Source organism: Somniosus microcephalus, chromosome 28, assembly GCF_052327205.1.
Source record: "Somniosus microcephalus isolate GS21.2 chromosome 28, FLI_Smic_1.0, whole genome shotgun sequence".
Classification (NCBI taxonomy): domain Eukaryota; kingdom Metazoa; phylum Chordata; class Chondrichthyes; order Squaliformes; family Somniosidae; genus Somniosus; species Somniosus microcephalus.
The window spans coordinates 32458329-32471840 of NC_141014.1; the positions used below are offsets into that span (position 1 = coordinate 32458329).

The following is a 13512-nucleotide window of genomic DNA, read 5'->3' on the forward strand; positions in this document are numbered from 1 at the left end:
GCTGATCCAAGTGAGTCAGCATGGTCTTGTGAAGGGTAGGTCATGACCGACTAATTGAGTTGAATTTTTTGAGGTGGTCACTAGGAAGGTGGGTAGGGGAGTGTCTATGGATTTTGCCGGTATGCAATTCCAGAGGGAATTTGGTACGGTTCTGTACAAGGAAGCAGGAACTTGGTCAAGGTTCCCGCTGATGGTCAGCATCCGGTGACCTCCTCCTCCGCCCCCCCCCCCCCACCCACCCACCCCACCCCACCCCTCTACCCCACTGCAGGTGTTTATCGGGGCGACGGGACATTGAGTGAGGACAGCAAAAGACACTTAACTGGACCAGCCACATAAATACTGTGGCAACAAGAGCAGGCCAGAGGCTGGGTATTCTGCGGCGAGTGTCTCACCTCCTGACTCCCCAAAGCCTTTCCACCATCTACAAGGCACAAGTAAGGAGTGTGATGGAATACTCTCCACTTGCCTGGATGAGTGCAGCTCCAACAACACTCAAGAAGCTCGACACCATCCAGGACAAAGCAGCCCGCTTGATTGGCACCCCATCCACCACCTTAAACATTCACTCCCTCCACCACCGGCGCACTGTGGCTGCAGTGTGTACCATCTACAAGATGTACTGCAGCAACTCGCCAAGGCTTCTTCGGCAGCACCTCCCAAACCCGCAACCTCTTCCACCTAGAAGGACAAGGGCAGCAGGCGCATGGGAACACCACCACCTCCAAGTTCCCTTCCAGGTCACACACCAGCCTGACTTAGAAGTATATCGGCCGTTCCTTCATCGTCGCTGGGTCAAAATCCTGGAACTCCCTCCCTAACAGCACGGTGGGAGCACCTTCACCACACGGACTGCAGCGGTTCAAGAAGGCGGCTCACCACCACCTTCTCAAGGGCAATTAGGGATGGGCAATAAATGCTGGCCTTGCCAGCGACGCCCACATCCCGTAAACGAATAAAAAATGACACGACAGTGCTGCCTTCCAGGGTCGAATGCCCAGCTGATGGTCACTGTCTAGACTTTTGGATAATGACCACTTGGGCAAAGTACTGGTGCGCAACTGTGGAGCCAGGAAGGGAGTCAACACCTTGAGGAGGGGAGAGAATTGGTAGAATTGTTAGAGAAAAGGACACTAATTAATTCTCCCCTTCTACTTCCAGTAGCTGAAGCCAAAGTCGAAGCCCCTGCCAAAGTCGAAGCCCCTGCCAAAGTCGAAGCCCCTGCCAAAGTTGAAGCCCCTGCCAAAGTCGAAGCCCCTGCTCAAGGTAGTCAAATAAATTATTTCTTTCTTGTTTCTGTGATATTTCTTGTATATAAAATATCTTTATTAATTTTTTTGATAGTTATTAATGGTTTCTGTGTTTTATTTAAGCTGCAGATCAACCTGAACTTTCTGAAGATGGTAAGAATTTGGATTTATTTTGCTTTTCCATCATAGAGCACAGAGGGAGGCCATTCGGCCCATCGTGCCTGTGCCGGCTGTTTGAACGAGCTCTCCAATTAGTCCCACTTTCCCCCCCCTGCACTTTTCCCCTATGGCCCTGCAAATTTTTCCCTTTGAAGTATACATCCAATTCCCTTTTGAAAGTTACTATCGAACGGGACTAATTAGAGAGCTCCTACAAAGAGCCGGCACAGGCATAAGGGGCCGAATGGCCTCCTTCTGTGCGGCGTCATTCTATGATTACAGCACTGACCCAGAGGGCTTCTTGGGCCTGAGTGGGAAGAGCCGTAGAGTTAGTGACAGAGTTACCTCTCCAGATTTCCAGTGGTGACTCCTGCTACATAGAATTTCTTATATAGCTCAGTCGTCGAGTATATTCAAGGCTGAGAACGATAGATTTTTGGGCTCTAAGGGAATCAAGGAATATGGGGATCGGGCGGGAAAGTGGAGTTGAGATCGAAGATAAGTCATGATCTTATTGAATGGCGGAGCAGGCTTGAGGGGCCGTATGGCCGACTCCTGCTCCTAGTTCATATGTTTCTTATGAATGAGACTGACTGGAAGCCCTCTTAAACACCTGAGGGCCTAGAAATTGGGTTGGGGCGCAAAAGTCGCCTGAGCGCAGGATTTAGCGCAGCGATCGGAGTGATACCGATCGCCAGAAATTCAGTTTCAGTGCCGCTCGAGGGACACGGGGCGAGGCTCGAGGCGCTCCGCATCCCTCTTAGGGCGCTGAAGCTGATTATCGCAGCGCAACGTGCTGCAGCGCCACACGCTGCGGCACGGCACGCTGCGGTACTGCAGGCCTTCCTCCCACTGTTAAGGGGGAGGTGCCTGCAACAGCGCGATCCCCGCTCGCGAGTGCCGGCAAATGAGCCCAGCACCAAGGAGAAGTGCCGGGCTCTCGGGAAACAGCCGGCAATGCCGCGGGGGGGGGGTGGTTAGGAGGCCGGGGACGGAAGTGCTGGCAGGCAGCCGCCGAAAAAGCGGCCGCCCTGCACCTCCACCTTAACTTGCGCCGCTGCCGGCACAGTAAGGCCCCGTGAACCGGGCGCGGGTAGCGAGCGGCGCAACTGCGGCGTTCGCTGCCAAATATTGCAAACGGGGCACGAATGGGGCGCTGCGCACACCGATGACATCATCGGTGGCGGCGCAGTGCAAATGCCTAACGCCACCATTAGCGCCCCTACTGAATATCGCGGGAGACGCAGCCAGTGGCGCTACAGCCACTGACTGCCTCTTTAGGCGCTAACAGGTGGCGCTACTCACCCAATTTCTCCCCCCTGGAGCCGTGGATTACCAACTGTTTCTGGTACAACGTTGTGCAACCGGCTCCAGATACACTGACTTCATTTCCACTGAAGTCAATCGGGAGAGATGGACAACAGGCAGCTGAGCCAATATTGCCCGTTTTACACTGGCGCCCAAAGTCACAATTCCCCCCATGGGGTCCAGTCCTCCCTGGCAAATTTGGGGTCGCCACTGGCTGCATGAGGTCTGGTGGCCTGGCACAGGTCCAGAGCAATGTTCCCTCTAAGGAATGGAGTATAAAAGTAGGGAAGTCCTGTTACAACTGTACAGGGCGTTGGCGAGACCACACCTGGAGTACTTCGTACAGTTTTGGTCTCCTTATTTAAGGAAGGATATACTTGCATTGGAGGCAGTTCAGAGAACGTTCATGAGGTTGATTCCAGAGATGAAGGGGCTGTCTTATGAAGAAAGGTTGAGCAGCTTGGGCTTATACTCATTGGAGTTTAGAAGAATGAGAGGGGATCTTATTGAAACATATAAGATTCTGAAGGGGCTTGACAGGGTGGATGCAGAGAGGATATTTCCCCTCGTGGGAGAATCTAGAACTAGGGGGCATAATTTCAGAATAAGGGGGCACCCATTTACATCGGAAATGAGGAGGAATTTCTTCTCTCAGAGGGTCGTGAATCTTTGGAATTCTCTTCCCCAGAGAGCTGTGGAGGCGGAGTCATTGAATATATTTAAGGTGGAGATAGACAGATTTTTGAACGATGAGGGAGTCAAGGGTTACGGGGAGCGGGCAAGGAAGTGGAGTTGAGGCCAAGATCAGATCAGCCATGATCTTATTGAATGGCGGAGCAGGCCCGAGGAGCCGAATGACTGACTCCTGCTCCTGCATCTTATGTTCTTATGTTCTTATAAGCTGCGCGGCCGGGCAGTAAAGGGAAAGGTCCCGCGCACTCCGCTCACCGGCCTTTCCATCGGAAGTACCGCGTGGGCGCAGAAATTTAAAGGGACAGGCCGTGCAGACCAAAGTGCATCTTACAGGGAACACTGCGCCAGAGCATTTTTAAAAGCGAGAGCCGTCAAAATAAGCTAGCACTTTCAAACTGAAATGGGTGAGAGTTGGTGTCCCATTTGATTTCGCCCTGCATTATTGGAAGCTTACGACAGCAAGTACATCACACGGACAACATTTAGCTTTGAAAGACCACAGTGCAATATACTAGAGCTCTAGTGAATAGAGTTTGCCATAAATTCAGGCACAGAGAGAGTTAATTAAAGTCTAACCCGAGTGTAAACGACAGTTCCGGCCTCTCATACAATTACAATCACTGTGCTATCAGCAGCTCACTCCAAACATGTAATAGGGGATTTTCAAGCGGATTTGAATACAGCGATTGTCACACCTCGGTCTCGCAACACAATAGGAGGATATTCATATCAGTACAATGACAGGGTTATTCGCTGCTCACTCACGGCCCACACCTGAGGGGAAATATTTGCATAATCCTTTCATTTGCATTTATATAGACTTCCGTTGGTTACATGATCACTAGAGCAGCATTGAGCATTCCAGGTATATTGCGGGTTGGTGTCTGTTGAGATACTGCAGGTTTGATCCAAGAGGGTTTCCAATGTACGATCAGGGTAGGCACCCTGAGGCTTGAGACACAGAGGGGCAGATCTGGCGGAGCAAATCGCCCGCCCTCCGTAGAACCCGCCCGATCTTCATTCCCTCAAAGTCAACTTAAGCGTGCAACCAATGGACTGGAAATCAGAGCAGTGAGTGTGCCAGTAGAGTTTTCATTGTTATAAACCCTGATATTATCTGACTTTTTCCACATGAACTATGTGGTCACTGTTTCAAAACATTCATCTTAAGACTACACACAGTGCAGTACACGCAGCCCTACGTCTGGAAACTCACGTGCAATGAACTCCCCAGGGAATCGTGAACGGTTGCCTGTCCAGGCTGTTCACGGTGCCTCTCCTTGAAGGTAGCTGAAATTCCTAACTGAGTGAAGCTTTGTATCCCTCTTTTATGCCATTTTTAAAAACAAGCATTCATCGTCTAATCGTCCACTCCTCTACCACCCCCAGCACCCCTTCCCCTTCGCCCGGCACCTTCCCATGCAAGCGCAGGAGATGCAACACCTGCCTTTATACCTCCCCCCTTCCCACTGTCCAGGGCCCCAAACACCCCTTCCAGGTGAAACAGCGATTTACTTGTACTTCTTGCAATCTAGTATACTGTATTCGCTGCTCACGATGCGGTCTCCTCTACATTGGGGAGACCAAACGCAGATTGGGTGACCGTTTTGCGGAACACCTCCGTTCAGTCCGTAAGGGTGACCCCGAGCTGCCAGTCGCCTGTCATTTTAATTCACCGCCCCATTCCCACTCAGACCTCATCGTCCGCGGCCTCTTGCATTGTTCCACGGAAGCTCAGCGTAAGCTCGAGGAACAGCACCTCATCTTCCGATTAGGCACTTTACAGCCATCCGGACTCGATATCGAGTTCAACAATTTCAGATCATAACCTCGGCCCCTATTATATTTTTATATATTTTTTATCCACACTTTTGGTTTGTGCCTTTTCCTTTTTTCTCTCTCCCACATGGCAGCTGTCTCTCACTCTGCCAGCGCATTTCACACTTCATCTAGAGCCATCCTTTGTCTCTTTACCTGTCCAATTACCATCTCGTCTCGCCTTGAATATCTCTTAATGTCTCTTCTTTCATCCCCTCCCCCATTTCCCAGCCCCCAGACTGCCTTTTAATCTGTTTCATTTCCTGCCTTTTTTCCTCAGTTCTGACGAAGGGTTTCGACCTGAAGCGTTAACTCTGTTTCTCTCTCCACGGATGTTGCCTGGCCTGCTGAGTTTTTCCAGCGTTTTCTGTTGTTATATCGTCTAATACTTGCCCAGTTTAACTTTATTGGGCATCTACGAGATGCACTGCAGCAACTCGGTAAGACTCCTTCGACAGCACCTCCCAAACCCGCGACCTCTACCACCTAGAAGGACAAGGGCAGCAGGCGCATGGGAACACCACCAGGATGGTGTGTGACCCCTCTGAGTCACACACCATCCTGACTTGGAAATATATTGGCCGATCCTTCATTGTCGCTGGGTCAAAATCCTGGAACTCCCTCCCTAACAGCACTGTGGGAGCACCTTCACCACACGGGACTGCAGCGGTTCAAGAAGGCAGCTCACCACCACCTTCTCAAGGGGCAACTCGGGATGGGCAATAAATGCCGGCCCATATCCCATGAATGAATTTTTAAAAATCTTATGACCCATAGGACATCGAACAGATTGCTGAACACACACAACCATAGAGGTCTCGGTCTGATCAACATCCTGTTCCATTGTCTTAAGCTATCATCCTTTTTCAATGTTATCTCAGCAACCTTTGCTTCCGATCGTCCTGAACTATGACTTAACCCAGGAGTGTCACTGTGACCTAAAGCAAGCACAGGGCTGGATTTTCTCAATGGAGACGTGCTGGAGGCGGGACTTCTGGTTTCCGGGTTTCAGTCCCGCCCCCAACGACGTCCGGCCAACCCACGCTATTTTCCCTTGATTGACCTTGTTAAGCCCGCCCGGGCTTACCGGCGACAGAGGACGTCAGCGTATGACGTTTCATCGTCGAAAATTTTTTGACAGATGAATTGCCAGTGTTTGACAGCTTCTCAAAGCTGTCAACCACTGACTATCTCTGTTCTAAGGTGAGCCCTTGTACAGAAGGCTCATCAAAACCTCTCTCCTCAGCAGAAATCAGATGGCTGTTGCATCTGAGAATGCAGCAGCCATTCTGTCATCTCTGCCGTTGAAATGAGGCACCTCTGGATCCCCAAGGGTTGACGCCTGCAGGAAGAAACAAAGGTAAGTAAACGTTTTCTAACACTTTACACTCACCTCTCATACTTACCTCTCCACACTTGCACCCATCACTCACCTCCACAGCGGACTTTCGATCCCTCTCACCCCCGGAGACCCACTGCTCGCCTCGCTGACCCTGGCGAGGTTCACAGCCCTCGGGAAGCCCGCACTTGCAGGAGTAAAATGGGGAAAAGCCTCAAAATTGCCTGTTAACAGGCAGTTAATTGGCTCTAATTCCCTTCCCGCCTCGAGGAGACGGGTCCCTGCGCGAGTCGGGGACCCGCCTCCCGGGAAGATGGCACGGAGGCGGGTTCGGTACCCGCTCCCAGTTTCTGCCATTTTCCTGGCAGTCCTGCCTCCCCAGGGCTGGGGAAATTCCCCCCATTGAGTTTAAACCAATTTTGTCTACATTAGCTGTTCTGTCTTCGCTCCATATTTTATACGCTGGAGTTTAGAAGAATGAGAGGGGATCTCATTGAAACTTATAAAATTCTAACAGGACTAGACAGACTAGATGCAGGAAGGATGTTCCCGATGGCAGGGGAGTCCAGAACCAGGGGTCACAGTCTAAGGATAAGGGTGTGGTAAACCACTTTTATCGTTCACTATCGTTACACTATAGTTATCACTGTTATATCGTTACTCTATGGTTATCACTGTTCACACTGTTGTATCACTATACGAGGTCGCCTCTTGTCACGCTGCTATACCTGGGCTGACCACTGCTGACTCCGCCCATGACTCCACCTACCTGCCCAGGTATAAAGGTAGTCGACTGGCTGGCATTCCTCCTTGTTGTATCCGATCACCCACGAGGGTGGGCTCTGTTATTTAGCCAATAAAAACCTATAGTTACTTTCTTAACTCGTCGCTTTTCATTGGATGAATTGATAGGTATATCAATTTTATTGGCTAAATTTTAAAATGTCGACACCTGAGCAGTCAAACGACCAGCCAAGCGACCAGCCAGACGCCCAGCTACAACAGCCACAGCAGCCGGCCTGGCTGCGAGCCCTCAGACCACCGTACCTGGATCTAAACCCACAGGCAGCAAACTCAGCCCTCGACTTCGAACACTGGCTGAGCTGCTTCGAAGCCTACCTGGGAGAATCCGGCGTGCCTCAGAAATCCATGCTAAGAGTTCTGAACGCCCAAGTGAGCCCTAAAGTATTCGCACTCATCCGGGACCTTAAAACATACGAGGACGCCATCAACCGGCTGAAAAGACAGTACCAAACCCCGGTAAATTCTATGTATGCCAGACACCTCCTAAGATCCCGCCCGCAACAGCCAGGAGAGCCCGTGGAGGAATTTTTACGGGTGCTACAAGCACTCGGCAGAGACTGTAACTTTAAAGCGGTAACGGCGGCAGAAAATACTGAAGACAATGTCCGCGATGCCTTCGTGAAAGGCCTGCGGTCCGACTACTCACGGCAAAGACTACTGGAAGCAAGGGACCTCGACCTGGACAAAGCTGCAGCCCTCGCTCTCTCTCTAGAGGTGGTCCATCGGGACCTCGAGGCATACTCAAGGTACTGTAACTCGCGACCCTGGGACTTGGGACCGACCCCGACCGCGATACCCCCCGCAGCAACCCCCCTGGGACCTACCTCAGCGTCGGCGTCCCGGACCCGATCGAGACCGCCACCCCCGGTACCGGCTCCGACATCGGACCCCCGCGATCGGGCCGCCGGCTGCTTCTTCTGCGGCCAGGCGAAACACCCGAGGTCGCGCTGCCCAGCCAGGAACTCTACCTGCTCAAACTGCATGAAGAAAGGCCACTTCGCTAAGGCCTGCAGAGGTGGATCATCAGAGGCCAGCAGTGCCTCATGCGAGCTGCGGGGGTGGCCATCTTCCTTCAAGGCAACAGAGGCCAGCATCCCCACATGTGAGTCATGGGGGCGGCCATCTTTGATACAGGCAACCGACACCAGCAGTGCCTCATGTGAGTTATGGGGGCAGCCATCTTCTCCGCCATTTTGTCCAACCTCGTGGGAGACGCCATTTTACCCACCACGCCCGACCGCCACCATGCCTCTAGACCCGACTACCGCCTCAACCGCAGACTACAACAACTCGCTCAGCTATACACTAGCCTCCGTCACACTGGACCAGGCCCGCCCGCATCACCTGTCCAAGTCGATGATGGACATCAAAGTAAACGGCCACGCCACGACCTGCCTGTTCGACAGCGGAAGCACGGAGAGCTTCATCCACCCAGACACGGTGAGCCACTACTCCCTCCCTGTCCTGCCAACGCGCAACCGGATCTCGATGGCATCGAGGTCACACGCCACAGACATCAGCGGCTACTGTGTTGTGACCCTGTCGGTTAAGGGTACGGAGTATAAAAATTTTAAACTCCTCGTCCTGCCCCAGCTATGCGCTGCCGTCCTACTAGGCCTAGACTTCCAATCCCACCTCCAAAGCGTCACGCTAGCATACGGCGGACCCCTCCCCCCACTCACAGTCGACAACCAGCAGATTTTAAACCGCCCACCGCGTAACACCTGCGGCCTATCCACCCTCAAGGTCCCGCCACCTTCCCTGTTCGCTAACCTCACCCCCGACTGCAAACCCGTCGCTACCAAGAGCAGGCGGTACAGCGCCGGGGACAGAGCTTTCATTAGCTCTGAGGTGCAGCGTCTCCTGAAGGAGGGCATCATCGAGGGGAGCACCAGCCCCTGGCGTGCCCAGGTCGTGGTCGTTAAGACCGGCAATAAAAACCGCCTGGTCATCGACTACAGCCAGACCATAAACAGGTACACCCAGCTGGACGCATACCCCCTTCCCCGCATATCTGATATGGTCAATCAGATTGCGCAGTACCGGGTATTCTCCACCATCGACCTTAAGTCGGCCTATCACCAACTCCCTATCCGCCCTGAGGACCGCCAGTATACAGCCTTCGAGGCGAACGGCCGCCTCTACCATTTCCTTAGGGTTCCCTTCGGCGTCACCAACGGGGTTTCGGTCTTCCAAAGGGAGATGGACCGGATGGTTGACCAGAACGGGCTGCACGCCACGTTCCCCTATCTAGATAACGTCACCATCTGCGGCCGCGACCGGCAGGACCACGATGTTAATCTGGAGAGATTCCTCCGTACGGCCCAACGGCTGAACCTCACCTACAATAAGGATAAATGTGTGTTTAACACCTCGCGCCTTGCCATCCTCGGCTGTGTAGTAGAGAACGGAGTCATCGGCCCCGACCCCGAAAGAATGCGCCCCCTCATGGAGCTACCCCTCCCCCACTGTCCAAAGGCACTGAAGAGAACCCTGGGGCTCTTCGCCTACTATGCCCAATGGGTGCCCAATTATGCGGACAAAGCCAGACCCCTCATGAAGTCCACATCCTTCCCCCTTACGGAGGAAGCGTGTGCAGCCTTCTCCCTCATTAAGGGAGACATTGCCAAGGCCACTATGCACGCAGTGGATGAGTCCATCCCCTTCCAAGTCGAGAGCGATGCATCCGACTTCGCCCTAGCCGCCACCCTTAACCAGGAGGGGAGACCGGTGGCCTTCTTCTCAAGGACCCTACAGGGCCCTGAGATCCGACACTCGTCGGTCGAGAAGGAGGCCCAGGCGATTGTGGAGGCGGTACGACGCTGGAGGCACTACCTGGCAGGCAAACGATTTACCCTCCTTACCGACCAACGTTCGGTCGCTTTTATGTTTAATAACAAGCTGAGGGGCAAAATCAAGAATGACAAGATCTTGAGGTGGAGAATCGAGCTCTCCACCTACGATTATGATATCTTGTACCGGCCAGGTAAGCTGTACGAACCCCCCGATGCTCTGTCACGAATTACATGCGCCAGCGCGCAAAGTGATAGACTTCAGACCCTCCACAACGACCTCTGCCACCCCGGGGTCACCAGACTTTACCACTTCATTAAGGCCCGCAACCTGCCCTACTCCATCGAGGAGGTCAGGACCATGACCAGGAACTGCCAGACCTGTGCCGAGTGCAAACCGCACTTCTTTAGGCCGGACAGAGCAAGCCTGATCAAGGCCACCCGCCCCTTCGAGCGCCTGAGCATCGACTTTAAGGGGCCCCTCCCGTCCTCTGACCGTAATGTGTACTTCCTCAACATTGTTGATGAGTACTCCCGCTTCCCCTTTGCCTTCCCCTGCCCAGACATGACCAGTACCACGGTCATTAAATGCCTGAACGACCTCTTCGCCTTGTTCGGGTTCCCAAACTATATACATAGTGACCGGGGCTCCTCCTTCATGAGCGAGGAACTCCGTCAGTTCCTACTAGCGAGAGGTACTGCTGCAAGCAGGACCACCAGCTACAACCCCCGAGGGAACGGCCAGGTAGAAAGAGAGAACACGACGGTATGGAAGGCCGTCCTCTTAGCCTTAAAGTCTAAGGGCCTCCCAACCTCCCGCTGGCAGGAAGTCCTCCCGGCAGCGCTGCATTCCACCCGGTCACTACTTTGCACTGCCATCAACGCCACCCCCCATGAACGAATGTTTGCTTTCCCCAGGAAGTCGACTACGGGAACCACGTTACCAACCTGGCTGACCTCTCCGGGGCCCGTCTTGCTGCGAAAGCACGTGAGGGCCCATAAAACGGACCCCCTGGTCGAGAGGGTGGACCTCCTGCACGCCAACCCCCAGTACGCCTATGTGGCATACCCAGACACAGTCTCCTTACGAGACCTCGCACCCTCGGGCACTCCGGAGACACCACCTTCACCCCCCCCACCACCCCCCCAATTCCAGACCAAGTAGACGGCATGCCGGAACCCCACGAGCCTTCGCCGACCACGCAGACACCAGCATTAACACCGGATAATGCAACACCGCCGCTGCGACGATCAGAAAGGCTTACGAGGCCTCCGGACAGACTGACATACCAGAACTGGTAGTACACTTCACCCCGCCGGACTCAAATCTAAACAAGGGGTGAATGTGGTAAACCACTTTTATCGTTCACTATCGTTACACTATAGTTATCACTGTTATATCGTTACTCTATGGTCATCACTGTTCACACTGTTGTATCACTATACGAGGTCGCCTCTTGTCACGCTGCTATACCTGGGCTGTCCACTGCTGACTCCGCCCATGACTCCACCTACCTGCCCAGGTATAAAGGTAGTCGACTGGCTGGCATTCCTCCTTGTTGTATCCGATCACCCACGAGGGTGGGCTCTGTTATTTAGCCAATAAAAACCTATAGTTACTTTCTTAACTCGTCGCTTTTCATTGGATGAATTGATAGGTATATCAAAGGGGTAAGCCATTTAGGACTGAGATGAGGAGGAATTTCTTCACTCAGAGAGTGGTGAACCTGTGGAATACTCTACCACAGAAGGCAGTTGAGGCCAATTCATTAAATATATTCAAGAAGGAGTTAGATATATTTCTTAAGGCTAAAGGGATCAAGGGATATGGGGAGAAAGCAGGGACAGGGTACTGAATTTGGATGATCAGCCATGATCTCATTAAATGGCGGAACAGGCTCGAGGGGCCGAATGGCCTACTCCTGCCCCTATCTTCTAAAAACACGTCTATATTCTTACGTGGGGTGTTGTAGCTTTCCTGAGAGTGGCCCTTGGTAGAAAGTTTCTTGAGTAGCATTGCGTTAACACGGTCCCCTGCCGCCCACGACCAGCGAGCTGTCTAATGCAGGGTTCCTGAAGTGATTGAATCTTTTTTGTTCTTCACAGACACGGCCCCCTCTGACTCGTGCCAACAACTTACTGGCCTCTTCGTCGAGAAACCTGAATCGCTGACAACTTGCATTGGTGAGTCTGTGCGGAAAGCCGAAACTATTGCTCTGCTGTTGTGTAGAGTGACAATTGCGGTGTCAGTGAGTGTAGGAGGTCGAAGGGTGGGGGGGGGCAGGTGTGGAACGGATCGAGGTGTTTCGAATGTCGAAAGGTTGCAACAGGGTAGATAACAAGGGGGAACAGCATCTTAAAACTAGAGCTAGGCCATTTAGAAGGGAAATCAGGAAGCACTTTTTCACAAAAAGGGTAGTGGAAATCTAGAATTCTAGGCTGTGGATACTGGGGTCAATTGGAGCTTTCGAGACTGAGAGTGCTAGATTTTTGTTCGGCAAGGGTTTTCGAGGAATATGGAGCTAAGGCGGGTAAATGGAGTTGAGATACAGATCGGCCGTGATCTAATTGAATGGTGGGGCAGGCTCGAGGGGCTGAATGGCCTACACTTGTTCCTATGTCCTAATCTTGGGGAGGTTAGCTTTTTTGGTGTAAAGCGGAGAGACTCGGAGCGGGGGGGGGTAGTGGGCGGGTATTCTGTGTGTTATTTTGTGGGTTGTAGGTTTGGTGGAGATGACAGAGATAGGGAGGGGGGCGAGGCCATGGAAGGATTGGAACACGATTTACAAATGAGACGTTGCCCGACCGGGAGCCAAGGTAGGCCAGCGAGCACAGGGGTGATGGGTCGACACGAGGTCGGCCAGGAGAGCGTTGGAATAGTCAAGCCTGGGGGTAACAAAGGCAGGGATGAGGGTTACAGCAGTGCAAGGGGCGGAGACGGGCGATGTTATGGAGGTGGAAGTAGGCGGTTGATGCGCTATCAACAATACCAAAGACTACGAAATGGACTTATATGAAGTAGGCTTTTATTGACTAAGAACTAGAGCATGCCCCTGCTAGTGAATCCATCCTAAGAGCTCCCGGGGGAAGGGTGGTGAGTCACCTTTATACCCGGGCTTAGGGGTGGAGCCAGGGGCTGAGACATGCCTGGACTTGTACAGGGTTAACAGTGGTTTACCACACAGGCATGTACAGGTTAACAGTGGTTTACCACATTCACCCCTCGTTTAAAAAGAGTCCGGCGGGGTGAAGTGTTTCAAAAGTTCGTATACGAAAGTCTCTCCGGGGGTCTTGTCTGCTGTAATGATCTTCGTGGTGCCGGTTGCGGCGGTTCTTTGCCCGCGGCCGC

The 13512-nt window shown here is 52.8% G+C and overlaps 1 protein-coding gene across 3 annotated transcripts in view; it reads left to right on the top strand.

Moving 5' to 3' along the window:
* mybpc2a (myosin binding protein Ca) overlaps positions 1-13512 on the top strand; it is a 112057-nt gene that overhangs the window by 15708 nt on the left and 82837 nt on the right. The window contains exons 4-6 of one of the 3 annotated variants that reach the window (XM_085969737.1): positions 1162-1266; positions 1374-1403; positions 12270-12347. In XM_085969737.1, coding sequence (XP_085825863.1) covers positions 1162-1266; positions 1374-1403; positions 12270-12347 — 213 coding nt within the window. The remainder of the gene's footprint in view (positions 1-1161; positions 1267-1373; positions 1404-12269; positions 12348-13512) is intronic. The other 2 variants (XM_085969738.1, XM_085969739.1) reach the window with 2 other exon arrangements.